Source organism: Enhydra lutris, unplaced genomic scaffold (genome assembly GCF_002288905.1).
Source record: "Enhydra lutris kenyoni isolate GAN:26980312 unplaced genomic scaffold, ASM228890v2 scaffoldscaffold22, whole genome shotgun sequence".
NCBI classification, from domain to species: domain Eukaryota; kingdom Metazoa; phylum Chordata; class Mammalia; order Carnivora; family Mustelidae; genus Enhydra; species Enhydra lutris.
The window spans coordinates 10,257,943-10,284,353 of NW_019154106.1; the positions used below are offsets into that span (position 1 = coordinate 10,257,943).

Below are 26,411 nucleotides of genomic sequence, written 5' to 3' on the forward strand. Positions count from 1 at the left end.
ATGTGGGCCGGACTGCTCCTCCGGGCCGCCTGCGTCGCGCTTCTCCTGCTGGGGGCCCCGGCTCGCAGCTACACCGGGAGGAAGCCGCCCGGGCATTTCGCCGCCGAGAGGTAAGCTCTTCTCGCCCCTCCCCTGTCCCGCCGCAGGGGCGCTCCCCGCGTGGGGCAGAGGGGCTCCGGGGAGCCGCCTGCAGCCGCGGGTCTGAGCTCCCCTCCAGGGCGCTGTCCGCGCGCGGGCGCAGCCCAGGGGGTCCGGACAAAGAGACAGCAGCCTGTGCTCTGGGCGGGAGCCAGTCCTGCGCCCCTGGCGGGGGCTGTCCTGCCAGGACCGGTGGTGGGGGGGATGGAGAGCCAGGCACTGCGTGAGCCCCTGAGTGTGCCCTGGGGCGCGGACCCCTGGCGAGGGCAGCCCCGGACGTGCCACGGGGTCTCCGGAGCGGCTGGCCGTCGCTGGGGCTGGGGGCTTCCCCCGCGTCCAGGGTGCACGCACGCCGTGGACCTTGGAACCGCTGGGCTCTCCCTGGGTTACGTTCCGGTTTCCGCCTGTGTGAGCGCGCGGGTGGGGGTGGCGTGTTTGCCCCTTTGCTCTCTCCCGATTGATGCCACCCTCCCCTCGAGTCTCCTCCCGGCGGAGGTAGGGCCGCCGCGGGCCGAGCGCGTGTGTGTGCGTGATGCTCCGAGCGAGGGAACACGGTGTCAGCGGGCAGCCTGGCCCGCGGCCACCGCCTCAGGGGGCGCGCAGGGGGGCGGCCCCGCCAGGCTCGCAGCTCGCACGTGTGTTCCGCCGCCACCGCCAGTTCCTGCACCGATGGGCCCGGCTCCGCAGCGCTTCGGAGCCTTCCAGCCACCTGTCTCCCCATCACCGCCCGTCCGAGGAGGCTCCTTGGGGCGTTCGGCCCCCTGCCAGCTGAGGGGGGGCGACAACACCGGCCTCCGGGGCATCCTTCCGTCTGCCGCTTCGAGGGCACCCCAGTCCCTTTCAGGACCCCGTCCGAGGAGCAGGAGCTGCCGGCTCCTCTTTCCCAGGTTGCTGCCCTGATCGCTCTGGCCCGGGCGACCAGTGCCAGCTTGGCCAGCACCTCCCACCCCCCAGGGCCCCGCTTCTTTGCTTCTTCTGTGATGACTTCAGAGAAGGAGACGTCTCTTTGAGACTTCAGGCACAGTTTGTGCAGATGTCTCCGTGCTGCCCTGTGCCCGCAGTTCTCCTTCCCAGAGTGCTTGTCACATGTGACAGCTGCTCTCCCTGCGTGGAGTGAGTCTGCCTTTGCCGTCCTTGTCACCCCCGTGCCTGCTGCCGCACCTGGACCTGGGGGGTACCCTGTAGACCACCTGACCGGCAGAACATTCTGAGCAGGGGGAAAGCACAGTCTGGGAGGGTTTTCTTGTCCCTCTCCGGTGGTGCAAGGATTCCCAGTTAAAACCGGGTGGGACTCCATCACTCTGCCCAGCCCATCACAGGATCAGTTCCAGTCACCCTCCCTGACCTCCTCGGGGGCTGTGCACCTGCTGCTCCCTCTGCCTGGAGTGCCCTCTCCCTGCCTCCACTCTCACACCTTACCGCTACTCCTCTGGCTCTACTCCACCTAGATCCTGGCCTTCCAGGAAACCTCCCCTTCTCGGAACTCCAAAGCCTGTCCCTATGTGGCACTGGTCACACTATTTTGTTATCACCTGGGTCTTTGCCCAGCGTCCCTTGAAGGTGGGAAAAGTGGCCTGTTCCTGACCGTACTGCCATGCCTCATCCAGCGCTGGGCACACTGTTTCCCTTTTACTGGCACCCCCGGCCCCACCATGAGATTTTACCTGGGGAATGACATTTCTGGCTCTCTTGGGGCAGCCCTCTTCCTTCGTCCCTTCTGCTGGATTCCTTTCTCAACCTTTCCCTCAACAGCCGTTTAGCGAGCACCTACCACATGCCAGGCATTGCTCTGGACACTGAGGGGAACACAAAAGATGGACCCGGGTCCTCAGAGAATGAGAGGGGAGACAGACAATGAACAAATCAACAATTGATAAGTAATTTAATGTCCCAGGAAGCAAGTGTTAAGAAGAATAAAGCAATTAAGGGTGGATGAGATGGATCTCTTTGAAGGTGCAGGAGCAGAGAGAGACTGGGTAAAGGAGGGAGTGACCTGGGTACACTTCTGAGGAAGAACCTTCCTGAATGAGGGAACTGCAAGTGCAAAGGCCCTGTGGCAGCCATACCTAGGGCCCTTCCTCCATTTCCATCTATCCCCCTCAGTGCTAAGGCCCCTCTGAGGCCCCCCCCTTCCACTCCCCCAGCCACTCTGCTCTGTGTTCATGTGCCAGGCCTCAAGAACTGTTTGTTGACTGACTTGCTGACTGGTTGGGAGGGTTTCACCGCATGGCAGACCGATCCCTGGCCCAGAGCAGAAATGTGGAAAATGCTCTTTCCTCTCTCCTAGACGCCGGCTGGGCCCCCACGTCTGCCTCTCAGGCTTCGGGAGTGGCTGCTGCCCTGGCTGGGCCCCCTCCATGGGCAGTGGGCACTGCACCCTGCGTAAGTGCCTGTCCCCGTGCCCCAGATACCCTCCCCAGCAGGGCGCTCGCTCCCTGGGCTGGCCTAAGTAGGTCCCACTCCCTCACCTGCGTTTCTCCTCTCAGCGCTCTGCTCCTTTGGCTGCGGGAGTGGCATCTGCGTTGCTCCCAACGTCTGCTCTTGCCAGGATGGAGAGCAAGGAGCCACCTGCCCAGGTAACTGGGGATGGGCCACGGCTGTTGGGAAGAATTCTTCTGGTGCTGAGCCTGTGTGCCCGGCTCAGGGCTTTTGTCTTACTGAGAATATCGTCTTCCAGCAACCCCCTTAGGGAGGCCTTCTCATCCCCATTTTACAGATGGGGAAACCGAGGCACAGAAGTTAGTGGCTCGCCCAGAGTTACCTGGCTAGTGAGTGGTAGAGCTGGATTTAAGCTCCGGCCTCTTGGCCTCCAGAGCCACCTTCCCAGCAGAGTTTAGGAGGAACCCTAGTGAGGCGGGGGCTGCTGGCACTGAGGTGTGCTATGTGCTCACGGGGGTGGTGCCTGTTCTAGAAGCACACGGACCTTGTGGAGAGTACGGCTGTGACCTGTCCTGTAACCACGGAGGCTGTCAGGAGGTGGCCCGAGTATGCCCCGTGGGCTTCTCCATGACGGAGACGGCTGTCGGCATCAGGTGTACGGGTGAGAGACATGGGGGCCGGGTGGGGGGGAATTCTGTCTCTTCCGTCCATCTGTCTGTCCTGCCAGGGCAGTCTCCAGAGAGATGCAGGCGAGGCTGAGTGAGGCCAAGCTCTGGCTGGGGGTATGGGCAGGGAGGCAGGCAAAACCAAGAAAAGGGTCCCTTCTGCTATGAGCACCTCTTACGGGCCTAGGGGCCAGGGGCTCTGGTGACGCATGGTGGCTCGGTCCTGGCTGCTGTTGGTCCCTGCTTCTGAATAGGAGGAGGGGAGGCAAGTCAGGATAACCATGGTCCCATGTAATGGGGCCATAACTGGCCAAGTGCCCAGAGCTGGGTCCACAGAGGGGCAGATAACCAGCACGGGAGGTGAGTTGACCCTGGAAGTTTCCCTTGGGCTCGTGATGTTTGAAAGATGAGGAAAGGCAGCCTCAATAACTACTCTGTAAAAGTGCTATTTGTTTGTGAGTCTAAAATGTTCTAACAGGCAAAGTCTGTCACCTTCCTCAGAGGCGGCCACTGGGACCCATTTCTTGCGGATCTTTCCAGAGAGCTGAAAACAAGCCACTCCCCTGCCTTTTTTTTTTTTTTTTTTTGGAGTTTTGACTTTGTAAAAATAATGTTTCTTTCCTAAATATGAAAGTAAAAAATAACCTATTTTGGAACATTTGGAAAGTGAAAGAAGGGTAGAAGGTACAAACAAGCATGTCCCCAAAGTCCCTACCCAGGGATATTTGTTACTAAAATGAAGTTGTTTCTTCTGCCCTGTTCCTTGGAGGTGTATGTGTTTGTAAGAGTGTGTACCTGTGTGTGTATGTATGTTAGTTGTGTATATCTGTGTGTTCTGTAAATGGGGCTCATACCTTATGCAGAGTTTTCATTCTTTTTCTCACTTTTTATTTTTCTTTTTAAAAATTTTTTGAAGATTATTTATTTATTTATTTAACAGAGATAGAGAGAGATCACAAGTAGCAGAGAGGCAGGCATAGAGAGAGGGGGGAAGCAGGCTCCCGGCTGAGCAGAGAGCCCGATGCGGGGCCCGATCCCAGGACCCCAGGATCATGATCCGAGCCAAAGGCAGAGGCTTTAACCTACTGAGCCACCCAGGTACCCCATTTTTATTTTTTTAAAATATTTTATTTATTCATTTGGCAGAGAGAGACACAGCGAGAGAGGGAACACAAGCAGGGGGAGTGAGAAGAAGCAGTCCTCCCACCGAGCAGGGAGCCTGATATGGGGCTCGATCCCAGGACCCTGGGATCATGACCTGAGTCGAAGGCAGACACTTAACGACTGAGCCATCCAGCTGCCCCTTTTTCTCACTTTTTATTGGGGTTGGGGAATAGTCCTCACAACAGAGGTTTTAGGGGTCACGTCTGTGACTCTGCTGTAGCTCGCGGTCCCTCACGGACGTCGTCGGTAGCTTCACTACTCCCAGCAATGCCACAGTAAAGAGGCTTCTCTTTATTGTTCCCAGAAGGAGAGCCACTGGGTCAAGGGTCTTGCTGAGGATTTTGGTGCTCGGGACTCATTGCAACATCCTCTTGAGGAAGGCTGAAGCAATTTTCCCCCCAGCACCCCCGCCGAATGTTTCCTGGGGAGCTCTTTCTACACACACTTCTTGTTGCTGAAGCAAACGGAACTTGGAAAAGCCGATGTTCTAATGTCAAAGCTAGGCCCCGGGGAGGGGGGATCTGGCCACCGCCACCAGGGGTCCCAGTGGGATGGGGCTAGTCAGGGTGGGCTTCCTAGAGGCGGTGGGTGTGGTCCCGAGGGGCCAGCTCTGGGGAGAGCAGGTAGGGAGAAAGGAGGTGTCCAGCAGGCTTGGGGCCAAGGGTTGGGAGACCCGGAGGCAGACTGCAGTGGGTGGCACAGATCTTGTAGGTCCTTGAGAGGTTATCATGGTTCTTAGAGAAGGGAGGACATGAAGCCAGGGTGCGGAGTTCTGTCCCCTGGTGCCCCTCACCCCATAGGCCTGAACTTCCGAAAAGGACTGCTTGGATCCAGTCACCCCACTCTGGGCAGCAGCCTCAGGACCTTCTGGGCTCTCTGCAGCCCTGCCTCCACCCATTGGTCTGGCCTCCCGCTGCCCCTGCAGGAACCTGAGCTCCTGCCAGTGCCAGCGCAACTGCAGGCTCTCTCCGCTCATGGCCCCCCTCCTCCTGATTCCTCCTGGTCCTCTGCCCACCTGTCCTCCAGGCGTTCCCCGGTGGGGCGTGTATCACCCAGCCGGGTGCCGACTTCATGGGCATGTGGCTCTTGATGTTATCAGACCCTAACCAGCTGGAGAGTCTGTGCCATGTCTCGGCCGCATTTGTGTCCTCAGTGGCCTCCCTCTGGATCTGCTGCATACAGGTGGTGCTCAATAAGGATTTAATGGAACTGAATCAGCCTTCCTGCTCACTCCCCTCTGCCCTCTGAGCGTTGCCCTGCAGTGGGGCCATTGGAAATGACTCTGTCTCAGCCATCCTCCATCCTCTGGTCCGAGTGGGTCACAGAGAAGGATCCTGGCCCTCAGCCTCTGCTCTCTGGTGGTTCCCTCTTGCCTGATGACTTTCCTGGGGGTGCCTGGTCTTTCTTCCTTGGGGAGGAAGAAAGGGGGTGGTGGTGCTTTCCACCTGCTGAGGGTAGGCTATCTGACGGGACAGCATCCTCGTGGGGTCCATTTTACCCTCGCACCTGACTGCCATGCAGAGTGGTCCATGCAAGGATGTCTTCTTCTCTTCCCAGACATTGATGAATGCCTAAGCGCCTCTTGCGAGGGCCAGTGCGTGAACACGGAAGGCGGGTTTGTGTGTGAGTGCGGGCGGGGCATGCAGCTGGCTGCCGACCGCCACAGCTGCCAAGGTGAGCGGCCTGGGGACAGGTAATGATGATGCCGTTGCCACTGTGGCGGGGCTCTGAGTCAAAGGCGTGGTGGCCCTGCCCAGCCCAGCATGGGCGCTCCACGCCTTACCACATTTCCTGGTCCCCCGAGGGAGATCCTGTTAGTCATCCCTGCTTTAGTGATGGGGAAACTGAGGCTCACCCAAGGCCATTCCGGCAGGAAGCGCTGGACTCGGCTTGGATCCTGGCATGTCCAGCTCTGAGCTGGCTCTGCAGGGTAGAGGCACAGGGCTGGAGAGGCCGAGGGGAGGGCCCGGGGCAGGACCAAGGAGGCCCCCGAGGTGAGGGAGGGCTGTGGGAGAGACACACCTGCTGCAGTCCTTAACCCACTGTCCTCATTAGCTCTCTCTGCCCCAGTGGTGTCCCAGCTGCCCCATCTGGTGGGGAGGGCCAGGAGGAGGTAGGGGTGAGGGCAGGATGAGGGAGATCTTCTAACATAATCATCCCTTCCTTGAAGATGCTTCTTACTTGTGGAAGGAAGCCTTTTCTCTTAAACCAGGCAGATAAAGCAAAAGGTCCCTGTGAAAGTGTGGTGTTATTTTCTATCATTTGCAATAGTCATAAACTGTAAAACAAGTTTTTAAAAGTTGCTACTTCCAGACCCTCTTCACCACTCCTGAGCCCTGCTCTCCCTGGGGAAAAACCCTGATGTCTTAGTCTGCTCAGGCTGCTGTAACAAAACCCCACGGACTGGGCCATTTACACAGCAGAATTTATTCTCATGGTTCTGGAGGCCGGGAAGCCCGAGGTCAATGAGTCAGCCTATTCGCTTTCTGGTGAGGGACCTTCCTGGCTTGCAGACGGTCTCCATGCTGTGTTCTCACGGGGACAGAGAGCTGATAAGGGCACTGCTCCCATCATGAAGGAGCCCCTTCAAGACCTCAGCTAAAACCAATCACTGCCCAAAGACCCCGCCTCCAAATCCCATCACACCAGGGGTTAGAACTTGAACATGTGCTTCTGGGGGAACACAGCTCCCCCTAGCACCTTGCTATTGATCTGATGCATCCCCTCCCTGCTTGTCCCCACAACATGTACACATACCCACACACACCCACACGCCCATACACAGTCACAGAGGTAGGCTGAGTGGCCGAGAGGTGCAGAGCTGGATTCTGGCCTCATGCTAAACACCTTACGTGCATTTTCTCATTTCTTTCTCAGACTGATGCTGTGAGGCTGGTACCGTTTATTTCCATTTTCCTGATAGGAACACTAGAGGCTTAAAGAAATTAAGTAACTTGCCCAAGACCATGTTAGACCTGGGATTTGCGCCTCTGGTGGTTGTTTTTCTCAGCAATCGGTCTTGAAGATCTCTCCAGATCAGTATGAATGGGCCCGCGTTGCTCTTTTTAACTGTTGCCTGGGGCTCTGCCTTGCGACTCTCCCACAGCAGACTAACTCTTCTCTTATTGATGGACGCATACATTATTTCCAGTGTTTCACAATTTCAAACAGTGGCATGGGGAAGCTTTGACAGAGGAGGCGCTAGAGAAACTGAGTTTTGAGGTATGCGTAGGAGTTTCCCCCTAGACAAGATGGACAGGGATCCCAGGCAAACAAAAGAACGTGGGCAAAGAGGGAGGCCCATAAGAACATGGTGCATTTTGGAAGGTGGCAGAACAAAGGTGAGGGACAGGGAAGGAAGTGGGAAAGGCCACCCAGGGCTTGTGAGCTATGATGTGCCATCGGTGCCCATGGGAGCAGAGAGTGGCCCGGGTGTTTGGTCAGAATATCCTGGACGTTTTGTAGCAGAAGGCTTGGGAGGAGCACAGGGAGACGCACCAGGCTGTCGCTCTTCTCAAACTAGAGACAAAGGTGACCCAGGCTGGGGTAAGATAGTGAGGATGGAGAGAAGAGGGCTGGCCCAGGGAGGATTTTGTTGATAGGCTGAATGTGGGTAGTGAGAAAGAGGGGTGAGGAGGGTCTCCCACGGCCCTGAATGGGGGAGGGGATGGTAAGGGGAGAGGAAGGGGGGAGCACCCAGTTCTGACACTCCATGGGGTAATGAGCGGCAGCCTTGCCCTGGTCCCTTGCAGACACTGACGAATGCCTCGGGACCCCCTGTCAGCAGAGATGCAAAAACAGCATAGGCAGCTACAGGTGTTCCTGCAGACCTGGCTTCCATCTCCATGGCAACCGGCACTCCTGTGTAGGTAAGGTGGGGGGGGCCTGTTATCTTCATACTTAGGCTGCCCATCAGGAGGATGGGCAGAGCGAGCCCAGGGACTGGGAAAGGCCAGTGGTCCGGACCTCCTGGCTGCCTGGAGCCTGGAAACCCTTGAGCCTTGGGGTCAGAGCCTGCCCTTCCCTGGGTTTGGCGTGGCTCCTCATGGAAGACCCTGTCTTGGACTTTTCCTGGCCACGTGCCACTTTCATCCCGTCGCGTTTCTCTTCCACCCCTCTCCCAGATACATCCCAAGGATTCCTCTCTGCTCACCCATTTTCTTGGCTGCCTTTGCTCCCCTTGGTAAATAAAGCATGTTATGTCTTGGTTCCTCTGGTTTAGAAGGAGACCCCTGTTTTCTTAGCCCATTAGCAGAAATTTCCAGAAAGGGATTGATTGGCATGTTTGGCTTAAGCTTGGCTCATGGCTTGAAGGTGGGGGCCCTTCCGCCTGAAAACAGACCTTGTTCTGGCGGACTTTGGTGTTTGTCCTGAAGCCTACCTTGAGCTGGGCAGTGATGTTTGAGACTTTTTTTCAGGGGGCCACACCATCCCCTACCACATGTGGGAGGCTGGAAGTTTTGGAGATGAGATTCCCCCGGGGGGGCCCATCCCCACCAGCCAGCATCCCCACCAGCCAGGGCATAACCATCGCTGCCTAGCGGGGCAGGGGGCGGGGGTGGGGCGGAAATGAGTCATCGGTGCATCCATTAAATGCCAAGGGGATGTATGAACTTTCCAAAGGGACTAGCAGTAGATTTCAGCCCCACTCCTAGACGTCTGAGTCACGTCCCAGATCCCGAGGCGGGGATGGAGCCCATAAGAACATGGCAAGGAGACTGCCCCCGCCTTCTGGGCTCAGGGATGCAGGAACAAGGGGTCGTCGCCCCGACAAGGCAGCTGTTGGCAGCGCGGCTCTCCTACAGATGTAAACGAGTGTCGGAGGCCGCTGGAGAGGCGAGTCTGTCACCACTCCTGCCATAACACCGTGGGCAGCTTTCTGTGCACATGCCGACCTGGCTTCAGGCTCCGAGCTGACCGCGTGTCCTGTGAAGGTGAGCCACCAGCCCCGCAGTCCCGGACCCAGGCCTGGTCTCAATGCCAGGCCCCGCCCTCATGCCAGGGCCCGCCCACCGTCCTCCCAGTCCCCGCCCCACCCCCGGCCCCGCCCCCCACCCTCACGTCTTTGGCCCTTCTTCCTTTTCCACCCATTCTTTTCCAGTTCATCTTGTTATTTCCAACTCTTCACGTTCTTTCTCATTTTTCCCCTCCCACTTCTTTATCCATTCGTCCTCCCTTGCCATCTTACTGTTTCCCTAACCCTTTTTGTTTTCTTGCAAATGGTAACAGGGAAAGACAAATGCTAGAGGAGCCTGAGACAGGAGTCCCCGGAACCTGGGCTCCCAGGACACTTTGGACAAGGTGGCGTCAGCTCACGCTGCCATGCTTCAGCAGTGTGCCTATAAACATGCGTATAAGGTCACTAAATACTGAGCACTGGCTCATTTCTAGTGCACCGCGAGCTTTCCCCAGCTGTGCCTCCAACCGGAGCCTCAGCATCCCCTCCCGGGAAGCCACATCTGGGAGGGGGACCCGGGGACCCCGTCCCAACTTGTCACTTGGGCCTGTTCCAGTGGTGCTTTTCCATCCACCTGTGTGAACGTCACCGCAGCCCCTGTGGTCTTGGGTTGAACTGGTGGTGTTCACCAGTTATGCTGATGAAGAAACTGGTCCGGAGATATCCAGTGACTATTGGTGGAGGAGCTGCCTTCAAGCCCCCCCCCCGCCCCGTCCATCCGCCTCCTGCTCCCCGCTGCCTCCCTCAGGAGACCCCTTTGCTTGCATTTCAGCCTTCCAGAAAGCTGTGCTCGCCCCATCGGCCATCCTGCAGCCTCTGCAGCCGCCGCCCAAGATGCTCCTGCTGCTCCCAGAGGCTGGCCGGCCTGCTCTCTCCCCCGGACACAGTCCTCCTTCCGGGGCCCCGGGGCCCCCAGCTGGGGTCAGGACCACCAGTCTGCCTTCTCCCACCCCTGTACCACCCACATCCTTGCCCTCTGTCCCAACTCGGCTGGTGGCTACCCCCATGCCTCGTGCCTCCCTCTTGGGGACCCTTGGACCTCCCTCACAACCACAGGAGGGGTCCCCGTCCTTGCCCAGGGGCCCAGCAGCCACACAGGTGGCACCAGGGTCCTCTGCCTGCTGGCACCTGGGAGCCACATATGACTCAGGGAGCCGCTGGACAGAGCCTGGGTGTTCCCAGTGCTGGTGCCAGGTAGGTGGGAGGGATCCTGGGGGCTGCCGAGGTCTGGTGTCTGGGGCCTTGTGATGGCTGGAACTCCTGCTTCTGCTTCCAGAATGGGGAGGTGACCTGTGAAAAGGTGACATGTGAAGCTGCTTGTTCCCACCCGGTTCCCTCCAAAGATGGGGGCTGCTGCCCGTCGTGTACAGGTGGGAGCTGGTCTGGGGAAGGCTGTGAGTTCCCCATATGGTCCTACTCCTTCCCTTCCCCAGCCCATCTGCAGCTGAAAGACTGTTCTCCAACTTCTGGGGTACATTAGAATCACTAGAAGGGTAATTCTTGGGTCTCATCCCCCAGACCTTCTTATTCATTAGCTGTGGGCCGGGCCTGGGAATCTGCATTTCTAACAAGATCCCGGGTGATGCTGGTGTTGCTGGTCCAGGAGCCACACTTTGAGAACCACTGGTCTATGCTGTGGTATCCCTCGGGGGGAACTTTTCATCTTCTGGGGATCCTTTCTGAGCTTCATCCTTTCATACGTTCAGTGAGTTTCCCCAACTCTACCCAGTGGTGCCCCTCCCCTGCCCCAACTCCCCTCCTGCAGCCAGAGGAGTAATCTTTTGCAAATTCTGTCCACTTTCCAGTTTACTTCCATAATCTGCTTACAGTTTTTCATTCACTTCCCCTTGCTGTTAGGATACAGACCCTAAATCTTCATAGGTCCTTCCACAGAGCTTCTCACAACTCACTCTGCATGTGGATCCCTGGGATCTTGTGAAAACCCAGCTTCTCATTCCGTAGATCTGGGGAGGGGCCTGAACTCTGGCTATAAGATGCTGGGGCTGCTGCCCGGGGAGCAGCAGTGAAGACATCTGAAGGGTTAGAATGAGAAACAGACTTAGTGGCTTCTTAATGATAATCGTGACCTTTTGCCATGTTCCTACTGTATACTGAGCTCTGAATGTGAACGGCTGGGCACCTTCCATGTGAGGCTGTGGGTCCATCCAAAGCCCCGGCAGGGCACGTGGTGGTATTCCCATTTTGCAGTAAAGACAACTGAATCCATGAAGATTAAGTGACATATCCAAGGTCACTCAGGTTAACTGAATGGACAGACCAGGTTTTTGAACCCGGGGCTGCCTGGCTGCCTTTCCTGCCGTATGGGAATAAAATGCCACGTTCTCAGTAGAGTTCGGGGTTTATAGACCTAGATGGAACCCTCCTGGGCCATCTTCTGTGGGTGTCTTCTGCTTACTTCTCCAGGGGTCCTAGGACTGCACAGTCCTGGGTACCTAGATCTGCCGCTCCCAGGGCATCCTGGCCGTGAGAGAAGGTTCCAGGGACATTACGCCTGGAAAAGTAATGAGACCTCAAGCTTCCTCTGCTTTGAAGAGGTCTGATGCCTCCACTCCTGTTTGTCTTTCAAAAAGGCTGTTTTCACAGTGGCGTCATCCGAGCCGAAGGGGACGTGTTTTCCCCTCCCGACGAGAACTGCACTGTCTGTGTCTGCCTGGTGAGCATCCCAGGAGCCCCAAAGCCTTGTGGCTGTTTTCCTAACCTTTGGGGGTTTTAGAGGAAGAGGGAAAGCTCCGATGTTGAAGGTGAGCTTGTCAAACGGAGAAAGAGTTCCCAGGTTGTGGATTTTGGTCGGAACCTGTCAAATTTAAAGGCGTGGGGGTCTGTGGAGTCCAGGAGCTTTCTACTGAGCAGCGAAGAGCCAGCAGGCAAACAGGGTCCATCTGTTGAGGAAGGGGAGGGGATGGAACTCCCTCGGAAACTTCCCACCAGGGAGGCTGTTTTTCTCTCCAGGCAAAATATTTGCCAGCCCAATAAAGGTATCCACAGTTGGGAAGCGAAGCTTGAATCTGGCGTCTTAGACCCCTCGGCCATCCTGACACCCTAGGTATCCACACTTGGGAGGGAGGAAGCTTATTACCAGTTTGTTAAGAGTATTATTTTGCTGTAGGCCAATTCACTTCTCAAGGAATAGTTATTAAGCACCTACTGTGTTCCGGACACCGCCAGGTGCTGTCCCATCGATTCCATTAGGAGCCCTCGGGGCCTACTGGGCTTGGGGCTTGGGGCTTTTCTTCTCTTGCCTTAGCTGTGGCTGCTGGTGGCTTGTCCGGGTCAGCTCTCCCGTCCCTGTTCTACCGATGACAAGACCAAGGCATGAGCTGGGATTTGAGCCAAGGTCTGTGTCCACAGCCTGGGCTCTGCCCACCACCCCTCACCGCCACCCTCTGACCTTCACTGCCCAGGTGGCGAGGGCAGCGGCCACCGTGGAAGGCTGGGGAGGGGGAGTGGGGGGCAGGGCACGGAGGCAGCCAGCGCCCCCCTTTACCCAGCTTCCCCCCTGTGCCACGCACACACAGTGGCCAAGCACCTCTGTGGATCATGTCATGGCACCAGTCCTCAGCAATCCCCGATGGAGGCGCCATTTCTGGCTCGTCTCGCAGCTAGGGAAACTGAGGCTCAGGGAGCTATTGGACGTTGGCCAAAGTCACACGACTCGTTAGTGGGGGAGCAAACTCAGCTCTGGCTGGCTCCAGAGGCAGGTTTTTGGTTTTGTTTTATTTTGCCTTAACTTCAAATTTTGAAATTTAGTTTTAAAGTCAATTCTTTGAATAGACAAGATTTTACCTGGTTCAAAACTGAGATGCACGGGAAGGTGATTCTGGTGGCGTAACCTCCATTTGCCTCTTCCCGGCATCCTCGCAAAGCTCCTGTATGCCATGGGAGGATGTCCTTGGCACGCGGCGGTAAACGCCAGGACCTGGGTCCCTGCACACTGTTGTTGCTTTCACCATGGTGGCATTCAGAGGTCCTGGATGATTTCCTTTAAGGGGCTTTGGTGTTGGACAGGGGACCCAACGGGTTGCGTGAAATACGGGACAAACCGAGGGGCTGTAGGGCCTGGTTCTCCCCCTGCCCTCTGCCCCCCACCCAGCACCATCTCTCCCCTGCTCAGGCCGGAAATGTGTCCTGCATCTCCCCCGAGTGTCCTCCCGGCCCCTGTCAGACCCCCCTGAAGTCAGATTGCTGTACTTGTGTTCCAGGTCAGTGAATCTTTGGGGTGCAGGTGGGGGGGTTTAGTTTTTTTGTGTGTTTTTGGGGAAAGGATGAGTGGAACAGAGGACAGAGATTGGTTTTTGCTTTGGAAACTCAAATCAAGTGCAGCATTTCAAAGTACCAGTTTAATTGAGCACTTACTACGTGTGCTGTAGTTTGGACGCTAGATCGGGCTCCCTGCTCAGGCGGCCCCTGCCCAGGAGGTGCCTTCAAGACAGCCAGGAAGGGGTGTGAGGCCACCCTTGGCATGGCTTTGTCTTGGGACTGGGAAGGCGTCTCCCCTTCCCCACTAATGAGTTGGTCCTTTGTTAAAAATGTGGTTCTCTTTTCCTGGGATGACCTCATCATCATCACGAATGTTCCCTGACAGCTCTGTGCTGTTGCTTGCCAGCCCTTGATCTCATCGCATCCGTGTGGTTCAGCCTTGAGGGAGTACTATTCATAACCCTATTTCATAGATGACAAAACCGAGGCTTACCAAGGTCATCACTGCCCAGAGACCTACAACCAGTTAATATATGAATAGAACTTGAAATTGAGCCTACCTGATTGCAAAGCTGGTGTTCATTAAAAAAATATTTTTCTTATATTTTAAATATTATTTTTAGCTGAGATATTTTTGAGTAGGTAATGTACTGCCTATGAAGTAATAATAACCGTCAACAGCTCTTATCAATCCCATTCTACAGATGGGAAGACTGAGGCTTAGTGAAATTAAGGATGTTGCTCCAAATCCCTCCCTAGTGAGTTGTGTAGCTGGGATTTGAATCCAGGGCAGACCGACTGAGTGGGGTGGGCCTGGTCCGGCTTGCGGGCTGTTTTATCAGTGCGGGGGTGCCTGGGTGGCTCCGTCCTTAAGTGTCTGCCTTTGACTCGGGTCATGATCCCAGTGTCCTGGGATTGAGCCCCGCATCAGGATCCCTGCTCAGTGGGAAGCCTGCTTTCTCTCTCCTACTCCCCCTGCTCATGTTCCTGTTCTTGCTGGCTTTCTCTCACTGTCAAATAAATAAATAAATCTTAAAAAAAAAAAAAAAAAGAAGCTTTCGGTGATTCCTCCTGGTCTCCAGGGGATGGCTTCAGTCTCGGACCTTGTCTTAGGTATCTGGGGCAGTCTCTTTTTCTTTTCTTTTCTTCTCTTTTCTTTCTTTCTTTCTTTCTTTCTTTCTTTCTTTCTTTCTTTCTTTCTTTCTTTCTTTTCAAAGCCTCGGACCTTGTCTTAGGTATCTGGGGCAACCTCTTTTCCTTTCCTTTCCTTTTCTTTTCTTTCTTTCTTTTTTTAAAAAGATTTTCTTCATTTATTTGACAGAAAGAGCAAAAGCAGGGGGGAACAGCAGGCAGAGGGAGTGGGAGAAACAGGCTCCCCAAGGAGCAGGAAACCTGATGCTGGGACTTGATCCCAGGACCCTGGGATCATGACCTGAGCTGAAGGCAGACTAACCGACTGAGCCACCCAGGCGCCCTGGGACAGTCTCTGTTCATTTCTGCTTTTCTGTTACTCTTTAGTGATTCTGGGAGTCCCCTCCCTTTTTGTTTAAGGGTCTTAGTCTACATGTGGGTCTTAGTTTCATTCCTGCGTCAGTTTCCAAGCAGCAGTGTAGTTTCCGTAAGGAGGGGCTTGGGAGGGAGTGGCTGGCTCCTTGAATGGGGCACATGCTGTGGACATGGTAGGAGGATCTTAGCTTCCCCAGGGCCCCCCGACCCACCACCGTTTTGCTTTCTCTTTAGCTGCCCCAGCCCAAAGACCTTGAGCTGCCTCTCCCTTTCTCCCCCGCAGTGAGATGCTATTTCCACGGCCGGTGGTACGCAGACGGGGCTGTGTTCAGTGGGGGTGGTGACGAGTGTACCACCTGTGTCTGTCAGGTAGGTGGGTGCAGGAGACGGCCGGGTGCAGGGCTTCCCAAGCATGCCTCAACCCGGAGAATAGGAGCTGCCGTGTGGCAGAAGGGACACGGAGGAAGCAGAGACATTATGGGGACCTGCGTTCACCAAGGACTTCCCACCGTCCCACCGTTCTCCCTTTAGCGGAGCTATTTATAGAGCACCTACTGTGTGTCTGGGGCAATGTTGAGTGCTGGGGGCACAGCTAAACACAGGACAGCCCCGGTCCCTTCTTCAGGGGGCCCACAGCCTAGGTGGGCCACGGGCAGGTGGTGGCGAGGGTTCCTGACCAGAGGGGCAGGCTTCTTGGAGGGTGGGGAGCTAAGCCAAGATCTGCAGGGTGAGGGACTTACCAGGAGAGGAGCCAAGGCAGGGGTGCCTGGCAGGGGGCAAGAGCATACGCCTGTTGTCAGGGCTTGAAGATGTCCCTTCTGGCAGTGTAGGATGTGGGCAACGAGTCAGGCAGGAGAAGAGACTGCAGATGGGGGGTGCTTGGGGTTGGGGTCTGAGAAGCAGGGTCCGGGGCGGGATTCTTGTGTAAGGGATTTCCCAAAGATTTGCAGGAGGAGCCAGCCATGGAAGCGGGACCGGGGCGGGGGGGTGAGGGGGGGGGGAAGGAGCCAGGTGACCACGGGGTCTCAGGCTGATCCCATGGGGAGCTCTGGAGTGAGTTGCACGGCCAAGAAGGGTGTGGCCAGAGGCCAGGGAGCTGTACTTGTCTGTATTCTCTCTGCTCCCAGGGAGGGGAGTGGGGGGGTGAAGGAACCATCCAGGTACCTGGAGGGCCCGTCCCCTGTCAGCCAAGGGCAGTACTTGGGGGAAGGGGTCTTGGGGAGGAGGGGGCCCCATAGTCTCTGCCTCAGACTCAGTCATGAGGGGCTTTGCCAGCCTGGTGGAGGGCTCTGCGCTCGGCAGAGCTGCTGATGGGTTCTAGGTTTGGAGCTGTGCGATTCCATTGGTGCACGAGAACTTTCTCTGGCTGCGGAGTGAGGGCAGACTGGAGTGAGAGCTAAGTGAGGGCATGAGGGGCTGGGGTGCAGCCGGGTCCAGCAGGGACCCCCATCCCAGCAGCCGGGAAATCCCGGAACACGGTCCCAGCCTTCGCCCCCAACCTCCTGCCTCCCACTCCCACTCCTACTCCTTCTGCTCCACGAAGATTCTTTGTCACTTTTAGGAGGGTGACAGCAGCCTTCTAGGCTCCTCTTTAGCTTTCGGATAGCCCGGGGCTGGGGAGCTGCCCTCATAGCCTGTGCCCTTGGTTCTCTTCCAGAATGGGGAAGTGGAATGTTCCTTCACACCATGTCCAGAACTGGACTGCCCCCGAGAGGAGTGGTGGCTGGGCCCTGGACAATGCTGTTTTACCTGCCGGGAGCCCACACCCATGACAGGTGCGGCCCCTCGGCCCTACTTGCTGGCGTTCTGCCCGACATGGGGCCTGGATGCCCTCCAAGAGGCAGGCTTCGTGGCCCCTGAGGAGATCGTGTGTGTGCGTGTGCGTGTGTGTGTGTTTCAGGAAGCGTGTCTATGTGTGAGTGTGCCCGTGTGTGTGGGAGTGCCATCTGCGTGTTTGTCTTGGAGTGTGCGTGTTTGTGTGACGGGCCCGTGTGTGAGTGTGCGCACTTATGGGTTCGGAAGTTGGCATCTGTTTGCGTGGGCCTGTCTGTGCGGAACAGGCACGTGTTTGGAGGGAGCACCCCCGCCCCCAGCCCCCTGCTGGGCCGGCAGCTGTAGGCAGCCCCTGGGCCCAGCAGGGGGCGGAATGGACACTCTGCGGGACCATCTGTGTGGCATGAGCAAGCCCAGCGTCTGTCCTTGGGTGGGGGTCGCCCTGTAGGTTGGGCAGGCATTAGGGACCCTCCTCAGCCCTTGTGCCCCACCGCGCTTTCTCCCTCATTGTCCCCTGGCCAGGCTGCTCTCTCGATGACAACGGGGTTGAGTTTCCGATTGGACAGATCTGGTCTCCGGGTGACCCCTGTGAGTTATGCATCTGCCAGGTGAATGGCAACCTGCACGCCTTCAGCTGCTCCCCCAACCCCCGGCTGTCCCTGCCTCGCCCCGAGCAGAACCCCTTGGCCCTGACCGGGTCCTCCCTGCCGCTCCTGAAGCTGTCCCCATCCTGTGCCGGCAGGTCCCATTTGTACAGAATGGGGTGTGAACCGCTGGTCCGGGAGCAGTCAGGGTCCCAGGAGCAGGATTTCCCTGGGGATGGATAACCGAAGGAGTGGGGTGGCCCGAGGCTCCACGGTTCAGGTCTTCCCTGTGAAACTGCGGGGATTCTTTCACAGACCTAAAGCTGTGACCTCAGCTTGGCGGAAGCGGGTCAGGAGACGGGTCTTAGAGTCGATGGGCCCAGAGGCAAACAGCTGCTTACCAAGGAACAGCCTGGTTTCTGCTCGCTGTTTAAGCACTCGCTGGCTTTCCTTTCTGCTTTAGAAGAGCTTTTAGTCCCTCGGATCTTAGAGCTTTATCTCTCAAAACAAGGGCCGTGCCCCCGGGAGGTGTCTGCTGGACACACAGACTCTCCAGGCTGCTCAGACCTCTGCACTCAGAATCTGCATTTTAATCCCCCGGGTGACTCGTCCAGCCATTGGCATGTGAGAGGCACAGGCTTCACGGGTCTCCGATGCACGGTTTGTGAAAAAGCCCGAGACCCTTGCAAAACTTGGAAACGTTTCATCGGAATTACAGTTGGGAGGAGGGCACATCCGCTCCCTCTCCCCTTTATGACTGACCAGGGCCCTCATAGTATGAGAAAGCAACACAAAGGCTTCAACAACAGAGTCTTAGAAAAAAAAAAAAAAAAAAGGAAACCATATGTGGTGCTTTTGTCTTCTGAAATAGACATTTCCGGTGGAATAGTTTTCTATAAAAATAGGATTTTATTGTACTCCATAGGTTTGGGGTGAGCAAGGGGTCCAGGGAAAAGCTGAGAGAAGAACTTGGATGGGCTGGTGTTGAGCTCTGGCTGCCACTAGAGAGGGACAGGAAGCCTCGGAGACCAGAGCCCCGCTCTGACCTGCTCTCTCAGTACATAAGGAGGCTCACACCCCCTTTCCCCAGTAGCCAGCCCTCTTTGTGGGGAACCTGCGACCCCCCAGCAGCATCATGGTACCCTTTGGGCCAAGCCTCGGCCAGTGTGCAACACGGCCCTTTCTTGGGGGTGGAGGTGGGCATGCTGGGAGGCTGGAGCGCGACAGGGAGGTGGGGCCGGGGTTACAGGTAGGGTCTGGGTGAAGTTCTTCCTCCTTCAGGCAGATGGTTCAGTGAGCTGTAAGAGGACGGACTGTGTGGACTCTTGCCCTCACCCAATTCGGATCCCAGGACAGTGCTGCCCGGACTGTTCCGCAGGTAATTTCCTGCTGGCGGGGGGCGGGGTGTGTGCAGCACAGCATCCCCTGCTCCCCTTGGCAGAGATCCCTGACACTGCCCCCTGCTCCACACACATCTGGGCTCACCCTGCACCAGGCTCCTCCGTGCAAAGTTTGGGCCCCACAGGCTTCATCCCCACAGCCCCACGGGGGATGTCCCACGGGGTAAGCCCACCGTATAGATGAGGAAGCCGGACTTCAGAGACCTAAATCTGTCTGCCCAAGGCCAGCCCTATCTGGGTGCTGGAAGCAGATACAGACATTCTCCGAGCTTCCATCCTGGGTGGGGGTGACCAAGGAACCATATGAGTGAAACAATTAGGGAACAGTGAGAGAACTTAACAATGCCACTTTATTTTTTTTAAAACACTTTCTTTCTTTTTTTAAAGATTTTATTTATTTATTTATTTGACAGACAGATATAGAGAGAGAGATCACAAGTAGGCAGAGAGGCAGGCGGAGAGAGAGAGGGAGAAGCAGGCTCCCCGCAGAGCAGGGAGCCCAATGCAGGACTCAATCCTGGGACCCTGGGATCATTTCCTGAGCTGAAGGCAGACACTGAATCGACTGAGCCACCCAGGTGCCCCTGCTTTATTTTTTTATACCAATGTTCCCCTTTTCCATGATTTCAAAAGTAACATTTTATTGAAGTACATACAGCAAAAATAAAAACAACTAAAAAGGGCCCCTTATCACTTTTAGCCTCATGGTTTTGTTTTTCTGATCTCTTTCAATGAAGTATCTCTGTTTCTGTAGGCTGCAGGTTTGTAACATGTACCTGTATCTAAGAAATAACATACTGATGACCTAGAACATTCCCCTGATGTCTTATCACCTGCTTTCATTCTTCCCAGGATGTGATAAATGTCCTCAAGGTGGCAGCATTCAGATCAGACCCCAGCGGGCTTGGGGAAGCTGAGGGGAGAGATGTGGGGGAATGTTCTGGAAGGTGGGGACTGGGTGAGTGGGTTGCTGGGGGAAGAGCAGAGAGGATGGCTGTAGTGCCTGGGCCAGTCCCTCTGGCCTGATCCTGCCCAAGAAATGCTCCCTTCCTTGGAAGTGGAGACACTCTGACCCCTCTGCTAAACCCAGTGCAAAGAAAACAAAAACAAAAACACCCAATCCAGACCTGTGTTTTGTCCCTTCCCCAAACCCTGGGGATGACTGCCTGGGGAGGCAATTGGCCTGACCTTTGTTACTCAGAAGACTCTCAGACCTTTGCCCTTGGCAGGAGCCTGGTCACCAGCCCCCTACCCAGCGGGCACTCACCCCCGTGCTCTCTCTGGCAGGCTGTACCTACACAGGCAGAATCTTCTACAACAACCAGACCTTCCCGTCCGTGCTGGACCCGTGTCTGAGCTGCATCTGCCTGGTACGGCCCACCCGGCCCTGACCCCTGTCTATGGAACCTCCCCACAGGCTCACACCAGTTCCAGAACCTTGGACGCCCATCCAGAGCCCCGCATAGGGAAGGTCATTCTAGGTCACGGGGAAAGTTGACTCCCTCTGGCCCTACCCCGGGTCAATTTTTTTTTTTTTTTTTTTTAAGATTTTATTTATTTATTTGTCAGAGAGAGAGCGAGAGTGAGAGTGAGTGAGCACAAGCAGACAGAATGGCAGGCAGAGGCAGAGGGAGAAGCAGACTCCCCGCTGAGCAAGGAGCCCGATGTGGGACTCGATCCCAAGACGCTGGGATCATGACCTGAGCCGAAGGCAGCCACTTAACCAACTGAGCCACCCAGGTGTCCCCCCAGGATCAATCTTTACCAAGGGCCAGAGAAATCTTTTTAAGCTTGCCCCGTGAAAGTCCTCTGCCAAGGGGCATCTTGGGGGCCCCTTACAGTGTAATGTGGGAGTGTTCCCAGAGGGCTCAGGGGAGGGTCTCAAGCCCAGGGCTGAGCCACCATCTTTAATAGACTCCCATTATGGTGCTCTTGCCGTGGGCCGGTCTGGCTCTCGGCCATTTCCCTGCATGAGCTCAGTTAATCTTGGGGAGAATCCTATGAGGTAGGAGCCACCATGTCCTCCATCTGTGGGTCAGAAAAATGAGGCACAGAGAGATGAAGTCATCCTTCCCTCAAGAGCCTACAGCCAGTCCTGCTAGTCGGCTGAAGTGCCAGGAGTCGAATCCTGGTGTTCTGAGTCTCTGCTCTGGGAGGCGCACTTGGCCAGACTGCCTCTCAGTCTGAAAAAGCATGTGGGACTGTTCTTACGATTCAGATTGGGAAAACGGCTGGGGGTGGGGTGGGGGGGCCGGCCTTGCTGCTTGTGCTGCAGGAAACGTTTGATGCAGGGGGAGCCCCTTTGCTGGCAGTGGGTGAAGATGCAGCGTGGAAAGGGACAGGGTCCGCGGGATCAGAGGACCTCAGGGCGAACATCTCGGCCTCTGAGTGGCCCTGTTCATTCATGGGCTTTGTGGAGCTCCAGGCTTCTAGGTCCTTCTCTCTCCTTGGTTTTTGGTGCTCACCCTTCCTGGGTAATTCGTGGGTTTGTTCAGCTGGGGCCTGGTGACAGATGAGCTGCCTTGTGGGGCTTGCCCTCTGTCAGGAAGACAGATTCTGAGTGAAGGAACCTGTCCCCGCACCATGGGGGCTCCAGTGGGCGCTTGATGGCTCTGTGGCTGTCCTCCCAGAGGGTCCTGGCGGTGGCCCAGAACAAAGGGCCTCGTGTGTTTTCTGTGTCGCGCAGCTGGGTTCTGTGGCCTGCTCCCCCGTGGACTGTCCCATCGCCTGCACCTACCCTTTCCACCCTGACGGGGAGTGCTGCCCGGTGTGCAGAGGTGAGTGGGGGAGCCACCGCCCCACGCCCGAGGCGCCTGGGAGGCCTCGGCTCTCACGGCCTGGTCTCCTCTGCCCCTGCAGACTGCAACTACGAGGGAAGGAAGGTGGTGAATGGCCAGGTGTTCACCTTGGACGATGAGCCCTGTACCCAGTGCACATGCCAGGTAAGCTGGGCCTGGGGACTGCTGCTTGCCTTTTGTCCCTTTGCAAAACGCTGAGTCCCCTTAGCGCACAGAAGCCCATCTTCCTCCCGCTTCCCAACTTTAAATAACAGCCAGAATACCTTTGGATTCGATGGTGCCCTCCCTCTTTTGGGTTCCTTAAAACCTCCATCCCAGGATATTTCTGTGGGTGGAAGAGGGTACTCTTCCGTGGGGGCACTGTTCCGGGAGGGGTGATGATCTGGGCTTCCTCATGTGTGTCCTTGTGCTTCCCCAGCTGGGAGAGGTGAGCTGTGAGAGGGTCCCCTGCCCACGGGCCTGCTCTGAACCCTCTGGGCCCCCCGGAGACTGCTGTTCCTCCTGCCCAGGTAAGCGGACCTCTGGGTCCTGAAGCTTCTCCACTGTCTTCCTGCACTTTGCTCTTCTTCCCAGAAACCTAGAACTTGTAAAGGGCTGGATGTTCAAAACCCAGGCTCAGAGAGGGAATGTGTTTTGCCCGAGGTCACACAGCCAGCATGTGGCGAGGACACATGGTTGGGCCCTGTGGTTAGCAGGTGGAGTACTAGGTGGTGGGGCATTGAGAGCCCTGTGGGGCCTCCTGGGGCAGGACAGCGTGTCACCAGACAGGCGTCCCCACCTGATGGGGTCCTCGAGAAACAGGAAACTCATCATGATGTAGCTGGTTCCCCATACTCCCACAAGCTCTGCACTGTGTGTCTTGAATTTTTCTGATTTAACATGTCCATAGAGTACCTTAAATGTGGCTATTTTATGCTTCTTTTTTTTTCTTTTTAAACATTTTGTTTATTTATTTGACAGACAGAAATCACAAGTAGGCAGAGAGGCAGGCAGATGGGTGGGGGGAGTCAGGCTCCTTGCTGAGCAGAGAGCCCAATGCAGGGCTCTATTCCAGGAACCTGGGATCATAACCTGAGCCGAAGGCAGAGGCCTTAACCCACTGAGCCACCCAGGCGCCCCTTTATGCTTCTTTTAAAAAAAAAGATTTTATTTATTTATTTGAGAGAGTGGGAGCACAAGCAGGGGGAGGGGTAGAGGGAGAAGCAGACTCTCTGCTGAGCAGGGAGCCTGATGTGGGACTTGATTCCAGGACCTTGGGATCATAACCTGAGCCGAAGGCAGACACTTAACCATCTGAGCCACCCAGGCACACCCTGCTTTATGTTTTTTAAGTTTCCAGGAAGACAGTGAATTTTTCTACTGTTTTTGTGGCCTGGATTTCCTCTTGGATAAAATACCTGTTTAACTCCTTTGGCCATTTGAAGAGGATCCTCTCTATTTAGGGTCACTTTTGGGGTCTGTGGCTGGAGAGGCGCAGCCCTCAGGACTTGTGGGGGCTGGAAGCCTCCTGAGCCCCTCCGGCCCTGTTGTTGAGAACCCTTGATTTGTAGATTTTGCTTCCTGAAACCGCCACACGCTTCTCGGCAAGCTGATGGTTATTCCGCCTACTGTCCGGAGGCTAAGCGTTTGCGAAGAAGCTGGGCCGCGTCCGGAGCATGTGACCTGTGTTACCTCCTTTATTTGCTCCCAGGAATGTGGCTGCTGTGGTTATATCTCCATTTTGCAGATGGGCAAACGGAGGCCCAGAGAAGTTAGGGTTCTGTCTTAAGACTGCTCTCTAGTTCGTGGCGCTGGGCTCAAGCCCAGGTCTCCCTGATTCCTTCCCCCGTGCTCTGCTGCCTCCAGATGGGGAAACAGAGGCATAGGGAGGTGAGGCGCAGCGCTGGGCCCCTTCTCCTGGAACACACTGCTTCGGCTGTGTTTGCCTCGCACCTCTTCCTAACAAGCGCTCCATATAAGGAGAAACCACTTTTTGTGGCGGTAGAATGTGAGTGGTTTCCTTTCGGCAATTAACAAAAGCCACAGTTTTCATGACTATAAATCACGTACTGTTCCATTCACACACTCCGTGTACAAGCCAGGGCCTTCAGGCATGTTCAGAGTTGGGGACCGTCCTCCGGGTGATTTTTAAAATATAATCATTCCCGGTTTTCTGGGTTCGACCACATCTGTCTCCTCCTGATTGTACCTTTCTCCAACACTCCTCCTTCTTGTGGTTCTTCCCCACCGTGTTCTCTTTGCCCATCCTCTTCCTTTGCTTTTTCTCCTCCCGCATATCAAGCCGTTATGATATTCCAGGCTCCAGGCTGAGATTTAAAAAAAATTTTTTTCAACAGACTTGGTTTTTTTAGAGCAGTTTAAGGTTCCCCGCACAAGTGAGCAAAGGTGGGAGAACCTCTCCTACTCTCAGCAGCTTGCATGCAATGGAACGTTTATTACGATCAGTGAGCCTCCCGCCCTGGCACATGGTAGTCAGCCGAAGTCCGGGTTAACTGCAGGGTGTGGGCTGGGATTTCCCACGCACCATTCATTGAGTCTTCAGAGTGGCCCTGTAAGTCGTTAGGATGCCCATTCCATAGATGGGAACATGGAAGCCCAGTGGAGTTATGCACCTCCTACAAGGTCACACAGCCAACGCCTGGTAGAGTGAGTTGGGCGGACTGCCTCCCTCTGCTCCTGGTTCCCTCTTGGTCTCGCCCTGGAGGCAGGGGCCACTGGTCCTCAGCAGCCATGAGAGGTCTCTATCCCCGCCGTGGCCGTCTGGGGGAACCCCAGGGCATCTTGTTTCCTCCACCTCTCCCTAGATGCCCCAGAGAGGAAGTCCGCGGAGGTCAGCAAAGCAGCTCGGAGTCCCCGTGGAGATGCCGAGGCCCCGGTGAACTGTAGCTCCTGTCCAGGCCCCCCCGGCGGTGTTGCCTCAGAAGCCAGTGCCCCATGTCCTCCAGCTCCTCCTCAGAACGAACCTGTCTAATGTGCAGACTTTACCCACAAGCCCCTCAGGAGCCCGGGCCTTGCCCTCACCCCCTTTGGGGCCTGAGGGTACATTCCCAGGGGAGCCCGTGGCCTCCCGGCCCTCACCAGGAGCCTCCACTCTACCTCCAGCCTCTCCCGGGGCTCCTGGGCCTCCTCCTGTTACTCCAGAACCGTCCGCCTCCACCTCTGGGGTCCAGACAGGGGCCAGAAGGTCTTCTTCACTGGCCGTTCTCCTGACTGAAGCTTCAGCCCATTCCACGACGGCCCCCAGCCCCTCAGAGACCCCCGCCACCCTCCTCAGGCCTCGCAGACCCTCTCCCATCGCCTCCAGACTCTCTGCGGTCCTTACAACCACAGCCAGCTCCAGCCCCCAGTGGCCCGCTGCAGGGACCTCACGGGAGGACGAGTCCACCGGGTAAGCAGGCCTCCAGGTCGGGGCCCTGCCTGGGAGACGCTGGATAGAGAAAAGGGCCAGTGGCCCTGGGAGCTGGCAGGGAGGCCCTGGGGCGAATGAGGCCACTGACCCCGGATGCTCACTTCTGACCTCCGGCTCCTGGAGGGATGGGAAGTCCCCAGGACCCCTCGCAACCTCGTCCCCAAGAAGCATTTGGAACGTCCTGTGAGAACAGCAATCGGTACTCTCCATGGTCAGTATCCTCCTTGGACAGCACTGCCGGCCTGTCTTTTGAGGACGGCTGGGGTTGCTGAGCTCCCCGCTTTGGAGGAGAGGAGTCAGCGAAGGCCCTGGATTCCCCTGGGACTGGGCCACCAGCTGTCCCGTGTCCCTCCCTGAGGTTTCCTGATTAAAGCCTGTCTCAGTCTCCCCCACACTGCCCTGCTCACTCACTTCTCGCCTTTGGAAAGGTGGGGAAACGTCACTCCAAGCCCACAGGTGCTAAACCAGCACCCCACCTCAACCCTCCAGCTCGGGAGAAAAACCAGCACCCAACTGGGGTGGCGTGGGTTGGTTTCTTGTGGAAGCACCTGCTGCCTTTGACACTGGGGGGCTCCTCCAGTGAAAAGGGAAAGGATGAAGGAGGAGGCTCCGTGGGTTGGGTTCCCTGTGGGGGAGCCTCGCGGAGATGGACCGGGAGTGCGTGGTTCCCCAGGGTACCCTCAGCAGGGGCACCTGCAGGCAGGTGGGAGGCGGGGAGGGCAGCAGTGAGGGAGAAGTCCTAAGCCTTAGCCAGCCCCCTCTGAGGCTAGGGTGGCCCTTCAGAGTTGTCCTGAGTTGGCGCCAGGAGCCAGGGCTCTGTGCCCCGTGTTGACCAGTAATTCGAACTGGGCTGCCCCAGGCAAGGGTCGTGACCTTGGCAGGGCTCCCTTCAGCCCAGGCCGTTCCTAAGAGGGCTGATGGCCGAGAGCTCTTAGCCAACAGCCTTCCCAGCAGCTGGGGGAATAAATATCCAGTCTTGAAGGGGGGTCTGGGCAGTGGAACCCAGTTCACACGACAGATGGAAAGAGGACAGTGCTGTCATTAATGGGGGTGGGATGGAGATGGAGGGCAGGGAGCTCTGCTGTCACCGAAATCCCTTTATTCTGCAAGCCCCAGGGCACAGACCCTACCCACATTTGCGGGGCATCGCATCCCCCTACCCCGCAGCTCTTCTCTGCCCGGCTGTTCAGCGCACGTCCCAGGGTGGAGTTCTGTGGGGGCGCTGGCTGCAAGGCCATCTGGGGCACCGACCCACACCCCAGTGTGGCAGTGAGGTCCTAATCCCCGCGCGGTGGCAGGAATAATGAATTTCTAGTTCGGAGCGTGGAAACCCAAGGCTTGAGAGAGACCTTCTTGTCCAGTAAGACCTGAGGCATGGGGTGCGGAGTGAAGTCTGGGACGCTCTGGTCAGCTGTGACCC

General features: G+C 56.5%; 1 protein-coding gene across 1 annotated transcript; it reads left to right on the plus strand.

Moving 5' to 3' along the window:
* LOC111150053 (von Willebrand factor C and EGF domains) lies at positions 1-25,383 on the plus strand. The gene is given in 21 exon segments (XM_022507383.1): positions 1-110; positions 2,426-2,520; positions 2,625-2,714; positions 3,050-3,178; positions 5,904-6,020; positions 8,099-8,215; positions 9,152-9,280; positions 10,076-10,497; positions 10,580-10,673; positions 11,895-11,977; positions 13,436-13,523; positions 15,311-15,396; positions 16,685-16,802; positions 17,323-17,408; positions 18,666-18,762; positions 20,072-20,154; positions 21,471-21,561; positions 21,644-21,726; positions 22,001-22,091; positions 24,387-24,481; positions 24,483-25,383. Coding segments are annotated over 21 exon segments (2,796 nt in total). The 3' UTR covers positions 24,975-25,383.
* Positions 25,384-26,411: the final 1,028 nt, after the last annotated feature.